The 21,887-nt window shown below is 44.1% G+C and overlaps 1 protein-coding gene across 3 annotated transcripts in view; it reads right to left on the reverse strand.

Moving 5' to 3' along the window:
* The window catches only part of KIAA0040 (KIAA0040 ortholog), a 42,903-nt gene continuing 21,016 nt past the window's right edge, over positions 1-21,887 (reverse strand). Inside the window, exons 2-3 of one of the 3 annotated variants that reach the window (XM_049635184.1) lie at positions 11,997-12,154; positions 1-1,942 (exon numbers count right to left, since the gene is read on the reverse strand). In XM_049635184.1, coding sequence (XP_049491141.1) covers positions 1,510-1,809 — 300 coding nt within the window. In that variant the 5' untranslated portion in view covers positions 1,810-1,942; positions 11,997-12,154 and the 3' untranslated portion in view covers positions 1-1,509. The remainder of the gene's footprint in view (positions 1,943-11,996; positions 12,155-21,887) is intronic. The other 2 variants (XM_049635185.1, XM_049635186.1) reach the window with 2 other exon arrangements.

The raw sequence follows: 21,887 nt of genomic DNA on the forward strand, positions 1-21,887 counted from the left end.
CCTCCCAACCTCAGCCTGGTGGGGAGACACTCGCCTCAACTCAGTCGTGGATCTCGGGGCGCACAACTCAATCGTGGATCTCGGGGCGCACAGTCGGTTCTGCGCATGCCTGTGAGGCACTCAATACCCGACTTCCATCCGTTGGAGCAATTAGTGGACTCAGAACAGAAGGTCACTCGGGGGGATTGGCGAGGTATTACACGTTGACCCTCAACATCATCACGTATCCAACAGCATCCACAGACAGTTCTGAGTACCTACTATGTGCAAGGCACTTGCCTGAGCTTCAAGATAAATATTAATAAACCTCTATATAGCTTCGCTCTGCTTTCATTTAAACTCTGTAACTTCTGTATCCCATCTGCAACATGCCACACATCCATTACAACCTTATGAAATTGTTTCCAGTGTGCCTTCCGCGAGACTGTACCGGATATTGCCTCAATTCCTTCCCTGCTGAGAAGCTTTGGTTACATAGGAAATCCCTAGGTCAGGTGTCTGTCAGATGTAGCATCTCCTTCCCGTCTGTAAAACATTGCACAGGCTCACAACTGCAGTTCACGGAAGTGAATGGAGTATCCTTGGTTTCCAGAACATTCTAGAAGTCACCACCAAGAGCTGTTAGTTTGTGCTTGGAGAAGGGCACCTTGCTGAGTGGTTCTGGGGGTAGCGTCTCAAAAAGAGGTCTTAGACAGCATTCGATACTGATCCATGGTGATGGGGACCTTGTCATGAGTTGCAAGATACAGCTTTCAATGGATTTTGATCCACCTCACTTGAAACTTTTTCTCCCATGTGAGAAACACAGGAACTTGGCGTGTCTGTATCGATGCACAACCTGATACAGTTGTATATTGCTGGAGTGCCCAAATACGAGGATTTCCAGTAAAAGGTTGTGTGGGGATAGGAATAGGAAAACACATATCTCTAGCCTGAGTGGCGTATGGAGTAGACAGTGGACAGGTACCTTATCTGGGTATGTAATTGTGCACGTGTGCCCGAATCCGGCCAGGCCTTCCTATGAGAAATTTTTGGGAGAGAAGATGATGTACTTGTACAAAGTAGGTCGTCAATGACCATTTGATGAACAGAATATATTTGCCCAGGTACCTGTTGCCTGAATTCACACGCGTGTGTATATGTGTGTGCATGTGGGCACTATTGTGTGCATGGTGGGCATGTGTGTGCATTTGGGAGACGTGTCAAGATGTATGGGCAAACGTTCCTTGTACTTTTGCGGATGGAGCTTGCGGGATGCAGGTGGAAAGGATGCCTGAGTCTGTGGTAAAGAGCATTGTTATCGGACACATAGCTGCCAAGACAGTGCCCAAGAACTGTCCATATTCTTTCTGGGGTGTCCTCCACGGGGACGCTCAGCCTGAGGTTCGTCCCTTGGTTAGTTCCTCTGTGGACACGAGTGCATCACTTTGGGCCTTGCTGCTCTCTAGCCCGTGTGTAGTTGGAAGGTGGCTTAGTCCCCGAGGAAGGACGCCTCTGCTCCCTGCCTAACTAGACAGGCAGTGATGGCCTCTTTTCCATCTGGAGAAGCTTGGGCTGAGCAGAGATCCAGAGGTCTTCCTCGGCCTTCCTCTTCTTCTTTTTCTTCTTCCCTTTGTTTCGCTCCGGCTGTGGGCCACTCTTGCCTGGCCGGCTCCAGCAGCAGTGGCAACAGATGAAGATGAATGTCATGACCACTAGTAGTGGCAGCCCCAGCAGGATGCCCAGGCAGATGGTGTTAAAGAGGCCCTGTTGGTGTTTGGTCAAGATGGTGTCCCAAATGATGCTGAAGAAAGAGCTGATCTTCTCCATGGCGCCGGGCTAGGCTGGGGCCACAGGAAACTCGTAGCTCACTAGAAAGTCCTGGGCTCAAGCTGAGACAGCCTTGTCCACTTGCAATTTATTCCTCTTCGAGCCCTGGGCTTGGGCATGCACCTGTTACCAGCTGAAGAGAGCAAAACAGACAATTCAAGAGAAACGCAATGGTAACGGTCTACAATTTTTAACAACGACGTATTTTTGAGGCTTAGGAAAAGGGACGGAATTGAAGATTTCCAGAGTTCGCTGAAATTGTATTGAAACCCAGTAAACAAAATAAATGCACACATTTAAGTAAGTACTCACTATTCTTGTACACGCTCTATTGGGGATAAGAATTGATAGTGTATCAGACCTGGCTCATCGCGGGTGCTCAGCATTTGGTGGATACGTGAATCAACGTGCGGATTCAGCGTTCTGGGTAGGGGTTGGCGCCTCTGTAGGAGCAGTTCTCCATCTTTTCACCCTGCAGCTCATCTGATGGGCGTTGAACCCATACTCCTCACAGGACAGCTGTGTCTCACTTTCTGTGAACACACGTGCCATTTTCCACACATACTGAAGCTTAAGCACAGGACGGAATATCTGAGTCTTGCCGCCTGTCACAGGGGCCTGGACCTTCCCCAGGCTATGAGGTCAGCAGTCCTTGTCCTGCCTCAGCCCTGACTTCTTTACTGTCCCTTCACGCTCTCTTCCCAGCTCCGTCTCCTCCCTCTTCACATCCCGCTCCTGTGCCCAAAGAGGACTCACCGAGCTTTGCGGTGGGGGACCATGTGCTGGTTCCCTCTGTTTCTCTCCTCGTCTCCCTCATCGCTCTCATCTCTGCTTCCTGTCCCCCAGCTGAATATTCCCAAGACTCCTGCCCTGCCTGTGCCTGTTCTTGGCATTGGAAAAGGAGTCCCGCAGGCTGCTCAGCAATGGTGTTTAAAAACTGGGATGGGGGTCCATACTTCCACCCTCAGCTCAACTATAGCCGGGACTGTTCCGGTTGTTTATACAGAGTGGCCCTTCTTCCACCGGTACCCTCTCCACCTCTCCACGTGTATCTTAAGCCTCAGCTCTCAAGTGTAAGGTCTTACAAGCTCCTTCAGTTCTGGAATCTACAGGTTCCTATGTGTAAACAAGACTTGGAGGGTAACATGGTTCAAGGCAATTCAAGAGGCCTTCTGGTACAAGACATTGTCTGGGACCCAAAGATCAAAGACCCGTTGATTTTCAGCTGGAGAACTTAGAGATCATTGCAACCAATGCTCTCACTGAAAGATTAAGACTCTGAGGCCCAGAGTGGGGAAGGGACATGCCTAAGGCCACACAGAGGTGCCACAAACACCCAGAGTTGGGGATAATGGGTCAGTTTCTCTTCCAAGGCTGCTGGGCAATCAGAAAAACCAGGATGATGTTACTTTATATTTGTGTTTTACTTGATACTTTTCTAACCACTTTCACATGAGTTATGTTTTTAAAGAGAGAACAGGATGTTTATGGAGAAAACTGCTGGGGACCCAGGTTCACAATCATTATGAAGTCCAGGTTTCATTCTGTCACTGGGACATAAATGTGTGGCCCCTCCTGGGGAGTGTGTTATACTCAGGGGTTGTCCACAGAAGTCTAATTCCTTGGATAGCACTCTGTAAGTTCCGCACGTACCTGTGTGTTCACTCAAACTTCACCCGAACTCAGTCCTAGCCTGCTGGCATTTGGGCTCATGCCCTGAGGACGTTATCTACACACTTTATGCAGTTGTATAAACGGGTGCCTACTGCTGTACCGCTTGGTCCTTGAAAGTGAAGTAATGCTATATAATGGCCCTGATATGCCGGTCACCATCCTGGGCACTCTACACCTATTGACCAATTTTGTTTCATTACAACCTTAGGAAGTAGGTACAGGTATTTTCCTCATCTTTACAGCTGGAGAGACAGAGGCAGAGGTCACACAGTGAGTGAGTGGCAGAGCTGACCTGACTGATTCTGGGGCGTTTGACTCCAGATCCCCACGTTGCGAGCCCTTCATAGGTGTCGCTCTGAGCCTCCTATTCCTTTGTGCAGAATTAACCCGTTTTGGCAAGTAGCCCAGGATTTATAGAATCTTACAATACTTGGCTATTCCCCAGATTGACTTAAAAACGTTTATCCCAATCTGTTGTGGAAGAAGACTGCACAGTGATTTATTTCCCACTGTTAGATACTTCACAAATGCATGAAGATACATACAATAAAAATCCAGTCCTGCTCAAGGGGAGGTTTATAGAAAGCATATGACTGCCTGAACATAAACTCAACTCGCAACAAAGAGAAACATTCTGAGAAGTCACACCCCTTTGCCAGAGGCTCCGTGTGAGCCCCTCAGAAGCCCTGGAACATCACGTGCCGTGGATATGCTCACACACCATCAAGCCCACAGGCTCTTTGTCGAGAAAAAGCACCCTTGGGTATCTTCCCCGCCCCCTGCCATCAAGGCCAATCCACTGACTTGCTCCTTCTCACACACTTGGGTCTCTGGATTTCCCTTCTTACTTTGTGGTCACCTTTGCTTTTACTTCAGCCCTTGTTTGGCCCCATATTTTTTTTTTTTTGGCCTATCTGGAGGGATTTCCATGCTCTCTTGAGGGAAGACTTTGGGGGCTTTTCACTAATTTGATCCACACATATATTTTCCTGGGACCAAATGCTCCTCATACCGTATTTCTAGGACTCACATTAGATACCACCACCACATTTGCTGACAAACTACTCTGTGTCAGATGTCATGCTGGTCCCTGCAGGGAACGTAAATGCATTAGGAGCCCACTTTTGGGTTCATCTAGGGAAAGAGAGGAAGGGCTTTGAGCCCTTGGAGAATATTAGGGCAGTTTTCATGAAGGTAGAGCCACCTGAGGAGGACCTTGAAAGATGAGCAGGACCTTGACAGGGAAACATGGGTAAAAGGATGTTCAAAGATTCTAGGCAGAGAAACTTCTAGAATATGGCAGGAGAACAGGCTGTCTTCTGGTGAGCCTGGGGTTCAGGGTGGGAGAGGGGAGGACTGTAGATTGTGGCCAAGGTAGAGAGGGCCTCCATAGGGTGTGTATTTATTTGGGGTCTTTATTTATTTTTATTAAAAAAAATTTTTTTTTAAATTTACATCCAGATTAGTTAGCATATAGTGCAACAATGATTTTAGGAGTAGATTCCTTAGTGCCCTTTACCCATTTAGCCCATACCCCCCTCCCACAACCCCTTCAGTAACCCTCTGTTTGTTCTCCATATTTAAGAGTCTCTTATGTTTTGTCCCCCTCCCTGTTTTTATATCATTTTTGCTTCCCTTCCCTTATGTTCATCTGTTGTGTCTTAAAGTCCTCATAGGAGTGAAGTCATATGATATTTGTCTTTCTCTGACTAATTTCTCTTAGCATAATACCTTCTAGTTCCATCTGCATAGTTGCAAATGGCAAAATTTCATTCTTTTTGATTGCCGAGGAATACTCCATTGTATATATACACCACATCTTCTTTATCCATTCATCCATCAATGGACATTTGGGCTCTTTCCATACTTTGGCTATTGTTGATAGTGCTGCTATAAACATTGGGGTGCACGTGTCCCTTCAAAACAGCACACCTGTATCCCTTGGGTAAATGCCTAGTAGTGCAATTGCTGGGTAGTAGGGTAGTTCTATTTTTAATTTTTTGAGGAAACTCCAAACTGTTTTCCAGGGTGGCTGCACCAGCTTGCATTCCCACCAGCAATGCAAAAGAGATCCTCTTTCTCCGCATCCTTGCCAATATCTGTTGTTTCCTGAGTTGTTAATTTTAACCATTCTGACAGGGGTGAGGTGGTATCTCATTGTGGTTTTGATTTGTATTTCCCTGATGATGAGTGATGTGGAGCATTTTTTCATGTGTCGGTTGGCCATCTGGATGTCTTCTTTGGAGAAGTGTCTATTCATGTCTTTTTCCCATTACTTCACTGGATTATTTGTTTTTTGGGTGTTGAGTTTGATAAGGTCTTTATAGATTTTAGATACTAACCCTTTATCTGATATGTCGTTTGCAAATAGCTTCTCCCATTCTGTTGGTTGCCTTTTAGTTTTGCTGATTATTTCCTTCACTGTGCAGGGACCTTTTGATGAGGTCCCAGTAGTTCATTTTTGCTTTTGTTTCCTTTGCCTCTGGAGACACGTTGAGTAAGTAGTTGCTGCGGCCAAGATCAAGGAGGTTTTGCCTGCTTTCTCCTCGAGGATTTTGATGGCTTCCTGTCTTACATTTAGGTCTTTCATCCACTTTGAGTTTATTTTTGTGTATGATGTAAGAAAGTGGTCAAGGTTAGTTTTTCTGCATGTCGCTGTCCAGTTTTCCCAGCAACACCTGCTGAAGAGATTGTCTTTATTCCTTTGGATATTCTTTCCTACTTTGTGAAAGATTAGTTGGCCATACATCTGTGGATCCATTTCTGGGTTCTCTATTCTGTTTCATTGATCTGAGTGTCTGTTTTGTGACAGTACCATACTGTCTTGATGATTACTGCTTTGTAGCGTAGCTTGAAGTCTGGGATTGTGATGCCTCCTGCTTTGGTTTTCTTTTTCAAGATCGCTTTGGCTATTCGAGGTCTTTTCTGGTTCCATACAAATTTTAGGATTATTTGTTCTAGCTCTGTGAAGAATGCTGGTGTTGTTTTGATAGGGATTACACTGAATATGTAGATTGCTTTGGGTAGTATTGACATTTTAACAATATTTGTTCTTCCTATCCAGGAGCATAGAATCTTTTTCCATTTTTTGTGTGTCTTCTTCAATTTCTTTCATTAGCTTTCTATAGTTTTCAGTGTATATATTTTTCACCTCTTTGGTTAGATTGATTCCTAGGTATTTTATGGTTTTTGGTGCAATTGTAAATGGGATCGATTCCTTGATTTCTCTTTCTGTTGCTTCATTGTTGGTGTATAGGAATGCAACTGATTTCTATGTATTGATTTTATATCCTGCGACTTTGCTGAATTAATGAATCTGTTCTAGCAGTTTTTTGGTGGAATATTTTAGGTTTTTATATAGAGTATCATGTCATCTGTGAAGAGTGAACGTTTGACCTCCTCCTAGCTGATTTGGATGCCTTTTATTTCTTTGTGTTGTCTGATTGCAGAGGCTAAGACTTCCAATATTATATTGAATGACAGTGGTGAGAGTGGACTTCCCTGTCTTGTTCCTGACCTTAGGGGGAAAGCTCTGTTTTTCTCCATTGAGGATGATATTAGCATTGGGTCTTTCATATATGGCTTTTATGATCTTGAGGTATGATCTTTCTGTCCCTACTTTCTTGAAGGTTTTTATCAAGAAAGGATGCTGTATTTTGTCAAATGCTTTCTATGCATCTATCAAGAGATCATATGGTTCTTGTCCTTTCTTTTATTGATGTGATGAATCACATTGATTATTTTGCAGATATTGAACCAGCCCTGCATCCCAGGTATAAATCCCACTTGATCGTGGTGAATAATTTTTTTAATGTATTGTTGGATTCAGTTCACTAATATCTTGTTGAGGATTTTTGCATCCGTGTTCATCAGGGAAATTGATCTGTAGTTCTCCTTTTTCGTGGGGTCTCTGTCTGGTTTTGGAATCAAGGTAATAGTGGCTTCATAGAAAGGCTTTGGAAGTTTTCCTTCCATTTCTATTTTTTGGAACAGCTTCAAGAGAATAGGTGTTAACTCTTCCTTAAACGTTTGGAAGAATTCCCCTGGAAAGCCAACTGGCCCTGGACTCTTGTTTTTTGGGAGATTTTTGATTACTAATTCAATTTCTTTACTGGTTATGGGTCTGTTCAAATTTTCTATTTTTTCCTGTTTCAGTTTTGGTAGTATATATGTTTCTAGGAATTTGTCCATTTCTTCCAGATTGCCCATTTTATTGGTATATAATTGCTCATAATATTCTCTTATTATTGTTTTTATTTCTGCTGTGTTTGTTGTGATCTCTCCTCTTTCACTCTTGATTTTATTTATTTGTGTCCTTTCCTTTTTCTTTTTTTTTTTTTTCTTTTTTTTTTTTTTAACGTTTTTTATTTATTTTTGGGACAGAGAGAGACAGAGCATGAACGGGGGAGGGGCAGAGAGAGAGGGAGACACAGAATCGGAAACAGGCTCCAGGCTCCGAGCCATCAGCCCAGAGCCTGACGCGGGGCTCGAACTCACGGACCGCGAGATCGTGACCTGGCTGAAGTCGGACGCTTAACCGACTGCGCCACCCAGGCGCCCCTCCTTTTTCTTTTTGATCAAACTGGCTAGTGGTTTATCAATTTTGTTAATTCTTTCAAAGAACCAGCTTCTGGTTTCATTGATGTGTTCTACTGGTTTTTGTTTGTTTGTTTGTTTGTTTGTTTTTTGGTTTTGATAGCATTAATTTCTGCTCTAATCTTTGTTATTTCCTGTCTTCTGCTGGTTTTTGGTTTTATTTGCTGTTCTTTTTTCAGCTCTTTAAGGCGTAAGGTTGGGTTGTATATCTGAGATCTTTCTTCCTTCTTTAGGAAGGCCTGGATTGCTATATACCTTCCTCTTATGACTGCCTTTGCTGCATCCCAGAGGTTTTGGGTTGTGGTGTTATCATTTTCATTGGCTTCCATGAACTTTTTAATTTCCTCTTTAACTCCTTGGTTAGCCTATTCATTCTTTAGTGGGATGTTCTTTAGTCTCTAAGTATTTGTTACCTTTCCAAATTTTTTCTTGTGGTTGATTTTGAGTTTCATAGCGTTGTGGTCTGAAAATATACATGGTATGATCTCAATCTTTTTGTACTTTCTGAGGGTTGATTTGTGTCCCGGTATGTGGTCTATCCTGGAGAATGTTCCATGTGCACTGGAGAAGAATGTATATTCTGCTGCTTTAGGATGAAATGTTCTGAAGATATCTGTTAAGTCCATCTGGTCCAGTGTGTCATTCAAAGCCATTCTTTCCTTGTTGATCTTTTGATTAGATGATCTGTCCATTGCTGTGAGTGGGGTGTTGAAGTCCCCTACTATTATGGTATTACTGTCAACGAGTTTCTTTATGTTTGTGATTAATTGATTTGTATATTTGGGTGCTTTCACATTTGGCACATAAATGTTTACCATTGTCATGTATTCTTGGTGGACAGACCCCTTAATTATGATATAGTGCCCTTCTTCATTTCTTGATACAGTCTTTACTTTAAAGTCTAGATGGTCTGATATAAGTATGGCTACTCTGGCTTTCTTTTGTTGACCATTAGCATGATAGATGGTTCTCCATCCCCTTACTTTCAATCTGAAGGTGTCTTTAGGTCTAAAGTGGGTCTTTTGTAAACAGCATATAGATGGATCTTATTTTCTTATCCTTTCTGTTACCCTATGCCTTTTGATTGGAGCATTTAGTCCATTGACGTTTAGAGTGAGTACTGAAAGATATGAATTTATTGCCATTATGTTGTTTGTAGAGTTGGAGTTTTGGGTGGTGTTCTCTGGTCCTTTCTAATCTTTGTTGCTTTTGTCGTTATATTTATTTATTTATTTATTTAATCTTTTCTCCCCTCAGAGAGTCCCCTTAAAATTTGTTGTAGGGCTGGTTTAGTGGTCACAGACTTGACTCCTTTAACTTTTGTTTGGCTGGGAAACTTTTAATCTCTCCTTCTATTTTGAATGACAGCCTTGCTGGATAAAGAAGTCTTGGCTGCATATTTTTCTGATTCAGCACATTGAATAAATATATCCTGCCACTCCTTTCTGGCTTGCCAAGTTTCTGTGGATAGGTCTGCTGCAAACCTGATCTGTCTTCTCTTGTAGGTTAAGGGCTTTTTTCCCCTTGCTGCTTTCATGATTCTTTCCTTGCTTGAGTATTTTTTTGAATTTGACTCTGATATGCCTTGTTGATGGTCAGTTTTTGTTGAATCTAATGGGAGTCCTCTGTGCTCCTTGGATTTTGATGTGTTTGTCTTTCCCCAGGTTAGGAAAGTTTTCTGTTATGATTTGCTCACATAACCCTTCTACCCCTATTTCTCTCTCTTCATCTTCTGGGACCCCTATGATTCTGATGTTGTTCCTTTTTAGTGAGTCACTTATTTCTCTAATTCTTTAATTTTTTTTTAACATTTATTTATTTTTGAGACAGAGAGAGACAGAGCATGAACGGGGGAGGGTCAGAGAGAGAGGGAGACACAGAATCTGAAACAGGCTCCAGGCTCTGAGCGGTCAGCACAGAGCCCAACGCGGGCTCGAACTCACGGACCGCGAGATCATGACCTGAGCTGAAGTCGGACGCTTAACCGACTGAGACACCCAGGTGCCCCTCATTTCTCTAATTCTTAAATCATGCTCTTTTGCCTTAATCTCCCCTTTTTTTCTGTTTCATTATTCTCCATAAGTTTGTCCTCTATATTGCTGATTCTCTTCTGCATCATCCATCCTTGCCACCGTGGCATCTATTCGAGATTGCAGCTCAGTTATAGCCTTTTTTGTTTCATCCTGACTAGTTTTTACTTCTTTTATCTCCACAGAAAGGGATTCTAATCTATTTTCGACTCCAGCTAGTATTCTTATTATCGTGATTCTAAATTCTGGTTCAGACATCTTGCTTGTATCTGTGTTGGTTAAGTCCCTGACTGTCGTTTCTTCCTGCTCTTTCTTTTGTGGTGAATTCCTTCACTTCGTCATTTTGAAGGGAGAAAAGGAATTAATGAGGTAAAAACATTAAAATAAAAAAATATTAAAACAAAAAAGGAAAAAAAACTCAAACGCAAAAAAAAATCGAATAAATGATGCTAGATCCTAGGTGTGTTTTGCTCTCGGTGTTGAAAGTGGCTTGATAGATTAGAAAAAAAAGGGGAAAGAAAAGAAAAAAAAGGAAATCGTTAGAAAATTTGAAAAAATGAATACACTGAAGTAGACTAAAATGAAATGATAGAAATAAAATAGAAATGAAAAATTTACACAAGAGTAAACAATAAGTAGAAAAAAATTAAAGAAAAATATTTTTAATAAAAATTGAAAATAAAAATGAATTTTTTCTTTTTCTGTATTAAAGAAAAAGAAGAAATAAAAAAAAGAAAAAAGAAAAAGAAAGAAAACTGAATAGATGGACCAGCGAACAGACTGAAATAAGACTCAAATTACTTTGTTTTCCCCTAGAAGTCGAACTATGAAGCGCCTTATAGTCCATAAAATAAGTAGGTGGAGAGCTGTGTTCCTGAAGAGCGAGGTTGGCCCAGTTGGGCGGGGCTTAGGGTAACGGCTCCGTTCTCCACTAGATGGCGCTGCTTAGCTTCCTGGGGTGGGTTGTTGTGGCCCTTGTAGGTGCGTATGCGCATGCGCAGGAATGGTAACAATGGAGTAACCCAGCTACCCGGTCTCGTGTCGGAATCCTGCTCTCCCCGATCGGCAATCGCGTACCCGTCCTTTGTCTTCGGCTTCTGTCTACTCCCCGCTTTTACACTGTCCGTGACCAAACAGCACCTCCCTCCTGGGTTTTGTCTCAGATGCGGCTGTTTTTCCCAACCCGTTATTTCCGAGGGACTGTGACTTTGATCCGTTCTGCCCGTCTGCGGGAGGGTCTCACTGAGCCACGTCTGGGTGCTGGCCGCACCCGGGAACGTTCGCGGGACCGTGCTACTGCCGACACCCAGAGACTGAGGCCGGGTGCCAGCCCACCCCAGAGAAAGTTCGCGAGGTAGTGTAGCAGCAGCGTTTTGGGGATTATGGAAAATCACAACACGCATCTGGCACCAGGCTTCACCCTTAATGACATTGTTCCAGCACCAGTGAATGTGGTTGTTCTCCCGGGTCCACTGGCGCCTTGCCTTTGGGGACCCACACAGACTCTACCAGGTGTCCTCCCAGCAGGGGAACCGCCTCTCCCCGTGTGGCCCGAAGACCCCCGGACTCCACTCTGCTCCTGGGGATTCGCCCTTCCTACCCGAGCACCGCCAGGTATGGAGCTGTGGCATTTCAGCCTCTGCGCTCCCTCTGTTACAGTCTTAATGGAATTTAAACCCTCTCCTCTCTCCTTTCTCCTTTTTGCCTTTTTAGTTCAGTCCCTGTGGCTGTTTCCACTTTTCCACTTTCTCTCCAGCTGCTTTTGGGGGGGGGGATGCTTTGCCTGTATCCCCCCGCCCCCGTCTCCATCCTCTCTCCGCACACAACAGTGGCCCCCTGCCCTCCGCAGCTTCTGTCTCCCCCAGTTCACCTTTCCGCACCACATACCTGCTGAGTTCTGTGGTTCAGGTTGTGCAGATTGTTGTGTTAATCCTCAGATCCGTTTTCTAGGTGTGCAGGACGGTTTAGTGTTGGTCTGGCTGTATTTCATGGACGTGAGACACAAAAAAAACTTCCATGCTGTTCTGCCATCTTGGCTCCTCCTCCTTTTTAAAAAAGTTGTTAAATGTTTATTTCTGAGAGAGAGAAAGAGCACAAGCGGGGGAGGAGCAGAGACAGAAAGAGGGAGATACAAAATCCAGAGCAGGCTCCAGACTCTGTGCTGTCAGCACAGAGCCTGATGTGGGGCTCAAACTCATGAACCGTGAGATCATGACCTGAGAAGTCAGAAGCTTAACCGACTGAGCCACCCAGGCACCCTTGGTGTCTTTATAATAGTAGGATGCCCTTCAAGAAAAGATAAGGGCCTGAGAAGCGCTGGAAAATGATTTAAGAGAGCTCTTCATCCATTTAACAAACACTTATTGAGCACCTAATACATGCCCCACACTGTGTTAGGTATTAGGATTCAGTGAGGAAAGCTAAAGACATGGTTTCTGGTAACATGGGGCCTCGTATATTCCAAGGAAGTTGTTATTATTGAGGGATCATGTCATAAAGGACAAATAAGCAAATTTCAACTTAGGTTGCTTAGTTGGCTGAAATAGAAGCATGCATTTGAATTATGTTTATCTCAATGTCTCAGGCCCTCCTACCCCTCCCAACCTTTGTCTCAAGCTCGTCCATCCTATTACACCTAAAATAGCCTTTGAATAAATAGATTTCTTTTCCAGCGAAAGCTAATTCGATAATTCACTTTTGGATTCCTGAAGGTACTTATTTGAGTCTACTCTCCATATAGCCAAAAAGAGTATTCATTAACATTTGGGAACCCAGTCTGGGGAAAATTCAATTAAAAAGGTATTCTTTATATTTTTTAATCTAAGAATTCTCTTCTAGGCCCCCCAGGTTACTTGCTGAGCTCTGCTAATCTATACTGTTTCATTAGTATTTATGAGCCTCTCATTGTTAGCATTTCCAGGAAACAATCAAATATCTCCTTGGTGGTATGAATTAAAAGTTTGAGCTTCCACAGAATGTTTTGTAAAAGGAGCCAGACTTCGGGCCTTAGAAATGCTCTCTGGGAGGCACCATTATTTTGTTGGATCTCAAGTATTGCTGACACTGTTTGAAAGATAATTCATCTATTCTTATAAAACCAACAACAGGCATTAACCAAACACGATTGTTTGATGATTGTTGTTATGAGGGTTGGTGAGAGGAAAAAGAAGGGGGGAAAGTTACTTTCAGTTTCCTTAAAACCAAAAATTATTCATCTTTATATCTTCCATAGTATCTCACTGGAGAGAGAGTCATTCATTCATTCTTTCTCCCAAGAAGCTTTGATCTGTCCATGTTGATGGCTAACAATGATCCCAGAGCCAGGAGACCTGGGTTTGAGCCCTGGGTCAATGTGTGTAACCTTGGTGAGTTACCGAACCTTAGCTACAAAATGAAGCTAATGAGCTTCCCTCGTAATGATGTGGTGAGGATTAAAAGAGCTCAATATATTTAATGCATTTTGTAAACTGTAAAATACTATAGAACATAATCTATGAAATAGTGAATTATCTCCAGATAGCAATGGATTAATTCTAGCCTTGAGCTTTCCTTTTCCCTCCCTTACCTCCATACCCAATCCTCATCATCAAAGAACCATAGGCCCCCACCCCATCAGATGAAGAGAACTTCACAGGTAACCTTGCTGCTTATGGTGGTCAGCAGGTCTGTGGCTGTAATTCTAGACTCTGGCATCCGTCAAGAGGGATGGAGAAGGGTTCTTTGAGGGAATCTGTTGGTGTCTAGAGGATTATTGATCTCATAAAGTAAGGCCTGGGGAAAATACCTAGCCCTCGGTGGGCCCAACCCCTCTCCCTGGCTTTGGAATCCCTGGAAGTGTACAGGGATGGGTCTTTCCACAGAGAGATCTGATCCATCCCTGAGAGCCAAGAGCCTGGTTTTCCTTCTGGAGCTCCCCAGCAGGGGGCAGAGCATGCTACTTTGCATTTAGTCTCTCTTTGTTCCTGATTGTTAGATGACATAATACATGTAAAGCTGTAGAATAGTGTCTGTGGGGTAGTAGATGCTTTCTAGAAATGTTAATGATAAAGATCATGATAGTACCCAGTTAAAATCCCTAAGAGCAACTCCACAGTGACCTCCAAATGGTCCAATTTTTTTGCCTCCTTTAAGGGGTAGGGTGAGGTGGGAGGTTCAGGTTTCTCTCAGAACCTTAAAAGATTCCTCTGCTCAGCTGCTGACTCCAGGGTGTGCATGGGGTGGGGAGGGGGGCGTCTTATAATTGAAAGTTGGCAGCAAAGACCTCTCCTTGGCCTTTCCTCAAATGCTTCCATTGACTTTTCTACCTCATGCTGTGGATATCACTGTGTTGCTTTAACTCTTCACCCAAGGATGGACTGCTAGCCAGGCTGGCTGCTTAAGAGTCACCTAGGGCATTAGTTAAGTGCAGATTCCTGAGCCCTGATCCTGGAGACACTGATGCAGTAGATCTAGGGTGAGCCCTGGAGTTTATGCTTGTAACAAATAGCCCGACGGTTTCTGGACAATTGTCAGGTTTAAAGGCTGTTGTATAAGCAAGTTGTTGCATCAGCATAGGAGCCTTGTGTTGAATGAAGGAATGGGTCATGGGTGAGAGGAGGTGGAGATGAGGTTTATGTTTGTGCACAGCAGCACGGTGGCCTGCTGTGGGGGGGCCTCTTTAGGCATTACCTCTTGCTCTCGTGTATTCAGAGCATCTGGGCCAAGACTGCTTTCCCAGAGGTCACAATTCAATGCGGTAAACATTCATTGAACACCCACTATGTCACCAGCCCTGAGAGCTTTCCAGTTGAGCAAAGAGGAGAGAGAAAAATAGCAGAAGTATAATGTGATGAGTCCTGTGGTCAAGTTCTGTGTAAAGGGACATGAAGACAGCCCAGGGGAAGGAGTAAACAATTTGGTCTAGAGAGGGTTACAGGAAAGAAATGAAAAGGAAATTATAATCAGGGCAGGTGTCTGCTCAGTGATTCCTTCAACGACTATGTATGGAACACCTGTTTCATGCTGAGAACTGTGTTGGGTCCTGGGTGACCGGGAACAAGCGGACTGGGTCCCTGTTCGGGTGCTCAAAGTCTAGTGTGGGAAGCAAACACTCATCAGAAAACCCCACATACAGGTGTGAAAATAGCATACGGGAAGTGTGACAGAGGAGAAGCCCATGATGCTTTCAAGGAGGTGGGGCAGGCTCTGGGTGGGGAGGATTCAACCACGATCTGAGCAAAAACATGGTCAATTACAAGAGCAACACATGGTCAGGGTGTCTATAAAGTCTTGAAACATAGAGTAAACTCATTTAAAGCATCTTCAAGTAATATGCTTGATAGGTTTTTCTTCAACCCTCAGCTACCTTTGCAGGTGAAGTGTCTCTAAATTGGAAGCCATGAGTTCAGTTGCTAATGAGTTATAAAGTGTCCCCCAAAAGTCTAGAAGTATGTGTATTTCTAGGGAAATATGTGTTTTGTGCCTTTTCTCAGTCAAACAGTTGGAGCCACTGCTTCTTCTGAAAAGGACGTGAAATGACAGTGTGGCTGAAGTCAGCAGCAGCGAGTGGGGGTGACAGTGGGGTGACATGAGGCCCACGAGGCAGGCGGCCCCCACACTCACAGGGCTTGTAAGCCGTGTTAGTGGCTGGTGTATGCTGCAAGAGCCATGGGGGGTAAGCAAACGAGGGGACATAATCCATATGTGTTCTGCAAAGAAGAGTATTGCTGAGGTGAGAGGGGACAGGCTGGCAGGGACAAGAGTGGGAGGCAAGATTACAGTTGTTCAGGGAAAATGGCAGCAGGGATGAGGGCGAGGGTGGTGGCGGAGGGAGGGACAGGTGGGCTGACTGGGGCGTTCTCCTATGGACGGTGGGAGAACTCTTGGGCAGAGGGGCATGAGGCAGTGTCCCAGGCCGTGCTCTGCTTTTCCACGCCCACCCCTAGTCCCTGGTCAGCTCTCCGAGTCTGCCGTGTTTTATTTTTTTCAATATGGGAACCTCATCCGTCTCTGCCTGACTCCCTGCCATTTCTCCTGGAGGTTTAGAACATCTTATTAAGTCCCAGCCTCTCCAACCCTGCCTGCCCAAACCTTGCCCCTGCAGTTCTTGCAAAAGCCCTATGGTTACAATAATGTCACACACTTCAGAAACCAAGGTGTGCTGGCAGCGAGGGCACTGAGTAGAACCTCAGTCAGTAGTTATTAACTCTGCTGCTCTGGATACAGATTTTCTTGACGGTTCTCCCCTTGCTCACCTGGCATGCTCAGATGCCTTCTAACAGATTTAAGTACTGTTTTGTACAAAAATGGTCAGATCACAGCAATAATCTGCTAGTGGAGAATTGTGCTTATAACTTAAACGTGGTTCCAGGCATGATGAAACAGATATCTGTATTTTCCCCAGTGTAATTAATGGCTTCAAGTACCTAGTTCTGATGCAAAGTTGGAGGCTCTTTTCTTCCCCCAACGTATACATTTATGGTATGTAACTAGATATTAAGTATTAGAAGAAAATAGATAGTATTTTTCCTCAGAATCAATGTTATAATTATGGGTGCAATTTTGAACAAGGGCACACATAGGTCATCAATATAAAAATGATTAAGGCACTATGATTATTAGAAATGATAAAATGATGCTTTATCATATAGACATTCTGAACTGGAAGAATCCAGATATGGGTCATTTGGTTGGGTATCCTCACTTTATTTGTAAGGCATGTGGGACCAAAAGGGGCTGTGATTTGCTGGAGGTCACACAGCTGACAACTGGTGGAATCAGGGCCTGATCAATGTCTTCTGACTCCCAGCATCACCTCCTGCCAAGGTCTCCCTTACAAAAGTCTTCACGAATAAGCATTAAGGCAGCTCTTGGCAACATGCCCACCATATCCTCGTCCTGGGCTGAGGCTAGACTACCCTTCTCAGCCCCCTTAAATAGTTGTGGGACCAGGTGACTGAGTTGTGGCTGAGGGAATGTGGGCCTGGCTCCTGAAACCTGTCCCAACATCCTCCACATTCACTCTGCTTGTTCACTGGCTGGCTAGGTGCAAAGGACCCAGCAGAGGACTCCAAGGCCGCTGGGATGGTACAGGAGAAGGTGTTTCGGAATGACCACAAGCAGAACACCCCTACTGACCACACTGAAAAGTAGAGTAAGTGAGAAATAACTTTTGTTGGGTAAAGCCATTGATTTTGAAGATTATTGGCTAAACCTGTTAGCCTATCCTGACTAACACGAGCAACAAAAAGGTAGCGTTGGGGTAATGATTATAACAAATATGCAGTGAGGTCAACAACTCTCCTGGAGAGTTTGCAGCTTTGACCAGAAAGGAGTTTAGCCGAGCACTTCAGAGTGCTAGTTCTGGGACCAGATACCCTGTGTTCAGATCCTGGCTCTGCTACCCACTGACTGTGCCACACTGGGAAGGTTACTTTCTGGGCCTCAGTGTTCTCATCTGTCAAATGGAGTTCACAATAGTAGGTTGTTGTGAAATCTAAGTGAATCAGTAGAGGTAGATAGAGCCTCTCAGAACTGAGCCTGGTGATAAATGTGAGTCCTTATTTTTCGACCCCAAACCAAAGGCTGGCCAAAAGAAACATCTCTCAGCTCCTCAGCTAATAATGATTTTGTCTGCCTTTTTAGAATTGGGAACGGTTCTGAAGTTATGACTTTGACTATATAGGTCTCCTTTAAGAGGCATTTCTCTCCCCATCTTTTCTCTAGTTTTCCTGTAGTAAAGAGATTTTTTTTAATGTTTATTTATTTTTGAGAAAGAGAGACAGAGCACAAGTGGGGGAGGGGTAGAGAGAGAGGGAGACGCAGAATCTGAAGCAGGCTCCAGGCTCCAGCCCCAAAGCGGGGGTCAAACTCACAAACCACGAGATCATAACCTAAGCCAAAGTTGGACACTTAACTGACTGAGCCACCCAGGTGCCCTAAGATATTCTTTCTAACTTATTCCACTCATCCTTCTTTTTCAAAGCAACCATTTCAGAATTAAAATATGCACAGGCATCACTCAGAAGCAGCATCATAAGGATGTGGATACAGTCTATTCACTTTCTCTCCATGGATCCCACCTCATGGGGCAGAGTGGGATGCGAGCCTCCTTCCTCACCCCCACACCAAACCATCCTTCATCTCTTCCCTCCCTCTTTCTTTCCTTCTGCCAGTGTATAGTGTATTTAATGAGCTCCTAGCATATTCTAGTCCTAGGCACCATGTTCCTAGGCACTGTGGATACAGTCATGAATAACTCAGATGTGGTCAAGCTATTTACTTTCCATGAGGAGAAGGGCAAAGTATGTTGTTAGTACTTTAAGGAAATAATTGGCCTGGCCTGTGTGGAGGTGACTTTGAATGGAGATCTGAAGAATGGCAAGGATCCAGTTGTGTGCAGAGCTTAGGAAAGGGCCTTCTGAGGGGCAGGACAGCAGGGTTAAGGCTCTGAAGGGGGAAGAGCTCGGCTGATCCCAGTAGAGGAGGAGGCCGGTGCCCAGGGGCCTGTGAGCACCCAAGGTGAGGTGTGGATTAAGCTGGGCAGCCCTGGCAGTGAGTACAGAGGACAAAAGGTGGAGAAGAAAAGAAAGGGACCTGAAAAGTTCAGACGCCCTTTTCTTTGTCCCCATTGTTGTCACATTTGTCCAGTTTCTCCTTCCTCCAATTCATCTTTCCAAAGTCTGGAAGTGGTCATGTCCCCCTGCTTAGCCCCTCTTTGACTCTTCATCGCTTGCAGGATAATCATAACTCCTTCGCCTCCTATCATCCCAGGCTCATCTCCTACCACCGCCCTTATTACTACATTTTCCAGAATTCTCCCCAACATTCCTGCTCCCTTCCATTGTTATGCTTCGGCACATGCTGTTCTGTCTGCCTGGAATGTCTTCTCACCTTCTTCCCTCTGTCCATTCACGGGAGAGCTCCTTGTCCCTCAAGCCTCCTCTGTGGGGGAGGGCCTTCTGGAACTATCAGCTCTCTACTCCCAAGCTTCCCCACAGCAATTTCTTTCTCTTCTGAGTTCTCACAGGGCCAATATCCTCCCATAGTTCTTATCTTACTATATTATAATTATTTGCGGTTTTTTTTGAGAAAATTATAAGAATACAGAAAAGTACAAAAAGTCATATGTAATAATACTTTATATGCATATATTAATATATACGGTACTTGTTGTCTCTTTTCTCTCACATTCACTGCAAGCTCCTGTATGGCAGGGATTCATACTCATCTGTGTAATCTGACACCGTCATTCAATGTCTATCACACAATAGGTGCTAATAAATGTTTGGTGAATGAATGATGTCTTTCAATGCTCAGGCTAAGCAGGAGACTGACCGTATCCGTGGTTCTCCCAGGTAAGGGTGGAATTGTGTCGCCTTCCTCACGTTTTTACGTCGAAGTCCTTACCCCGAGTATCTCAGAATGTGACCTTAATCGGACACAGCATTGTTGCAGATGTAATTAGTGAAGATGAGGTCAGGCTGGAGTGAAGTGGGCCCAGAATCTAATGTGACTGGTGTCCTCCATAAAAAGGGGAAGTTTGGACATTGAGACAGACATGCACAGAGGAAAGACACCGGGAAGAGAGAGAGAGAAGATGGCCATTTACAAGCCAAGGAAAGAGGCCTGCAACCCATCCTTCCTTTGTGGCCTTCAGAAGAATCTGACCTTGCCAACCTCTTGATTTCAGACTTCTTGCCTCCAGAACAACATGAGACAGATACATTTCTCCTGCGTAGGCCACCCAGCTTGTGCGTTGCTATGGCAGCCCCAGGAGGTTAAGAGGTCCCTTTTGCTTCACCCCCCACTTCTTCATCAGCTGGTCCTATGAGCTCTGTCTCCAAAATATGTGCCCAATCCAGTCACTTCTCCCCATTCCAAGATGAGGTCAACATCATCTCTCACCTGGATTACTGTGACAGCTGCCCAACCAGTGTCTGGTTCTCTGCTTCTGTCTCTACAGGCTGCTCTTTTCACACAGGCCAGATGATATCACCCCCCAGCCTCACACCTCCACTCCCCACCTGGCTTCCCAAGGCCTGCAGAGTAAAGTCTAAACCCTTAACATATCCCACAAATGCCTCCTTCATCTGGCCCTGCCTCCTCTAATCTCATTTTGTACCCCCTTCTCACTCACAGGTCCTGGATGCACCTTACTTTAGGACTGTCCACTCCCCTCATGAACTTCTTTGCCCCTTTGGTACATTTGTTCTCAGATCTTGGTGTGATTGACCACTTCATAACACTCAGGGCTTACCTCAAATGCATTTCCAGTCAAGTGTAACCTCAGCAGGAGGTTTTTTTTAACTAAGAAGCCCAACCCCCAATCAACCTCTACCACGCCATCATGTCTTACTGCCTTTGTAGTGTTTCCCACTCCTAAATTTCTCATTCGATATATGATGCTCTGGTCACTTTATTTACACATTTATTGACTGCCTTCCTGCATTAGAAATGAGTCTAATAAGAATGGGGCCCTTGCCTGTCTTATTCTGTTTGGATGCTCAGAGACTGGCATGTAGTTGAATGAATGAATGAAGTCATGCCGGCTAACCCAAGTGTCCCAAAGGAAAAGAGATTTTGAAAAAAATGTTAATCACTCAGCCCTGGTCATTAGGGAGAGAGACAAGGAGCAATGAAGAGCATAGAAACATGACCATCAGTCACATCTGTGGCCAGACTTTGATGGCAATTACCCACCATTTAGCCCACAATCCAGCCACATTCTCCAGCCAACTAACTCATTTAAGGAGGAAATAATGATCAAGAAAATTTCATATCACTGAAAGCAGTTGGGAATGTGTGTGGGGGGGTGTGCTTTATCAGCTCCTATATTATCACCTACTTTCCTTTTGCTTAGTTACAAAGAGCTCATTGTAGCTGGGACTTTCTGATAACAAGGGATCCTTTCCTAATTACTATATGCTCTATTTCAGGTTCAGCAGAAAAGACAATTAAAAAGCTCCATTTCACTCCAGGTTCAAATGAGTCAATCTTTCAATCAATCAAGTATTAATTAAGCGATGCCAGGAAATACAGGGGAGATAGAAATTCTCTCTCTACTCAAAGATGATACCAAGGAAATAATTAGAAAATAATTTAAGAACAATGAAAAGAGTTTAAAAAGGTTTTCATTTGGGCTTTCTCTGGCTTTCTGTTAGGGAATGCCTGGAATCTTTAGCCCCTTTATTCTCGTTTGCTCTTTCTCTTCCCTCTTTCCTTCTTTTTCTCTCTTCTCATGGCTAATTACACTGTCTCCAAAGGGTCCATGCTGTAGACCCCTAATTAGTCTTTTTCAGTCACCCCTTAGGATTAGCTACCAGCAGTCCTGTCTCTCTGATTCTCTGAAAATTCCAACTGTGCTAAATGGATTGAATATCATATCTCCAGCCTGTTAGCAAGTCAACAAGTTCCTACATATTCATGTCCTTGAGATCACAAGGGAATTTTCTGATTTTTCTTCCCCTAAACTAGAAAACATACAGAGAAGGATTTTGCCCTCCTCTGTGAGGATTCCACTGGTGTGGAGTCTGGGCGGCATTCACTTAAGTTCTTTGATCTTGGTGTTTTCTTCTATAAACAGAGATGTTAGCACATTTCTCAGAGGGTTAGACATTTTTATCCACTGAGCTACATCATCTTACCTTCCATACCTAGCACAGTGCCTGGTAGACAGTGGGCTGGCAATAAGTATTTGTGGAATGGATGAGTGAAAGAATGAATGAGTGAATGAGTGAATGAATGAATTGTTGGGAGCAATAAGATATCATGTGTGCAAAGCATGTAGCCCTAAGTACA

Source organism: Panthera uncia, chromosome F1 (assembly GCF_023721935.1).
Source record: "Panthera uncia isolate 11264 chromosome F1, Puncia_PCG_1.0, whole genome shotgun sequence".
NCBI lineage: Eukaryota > Metazoa > Chordata > Mammalia > Carnivora > Felidae > Panthera > Panthera uncia.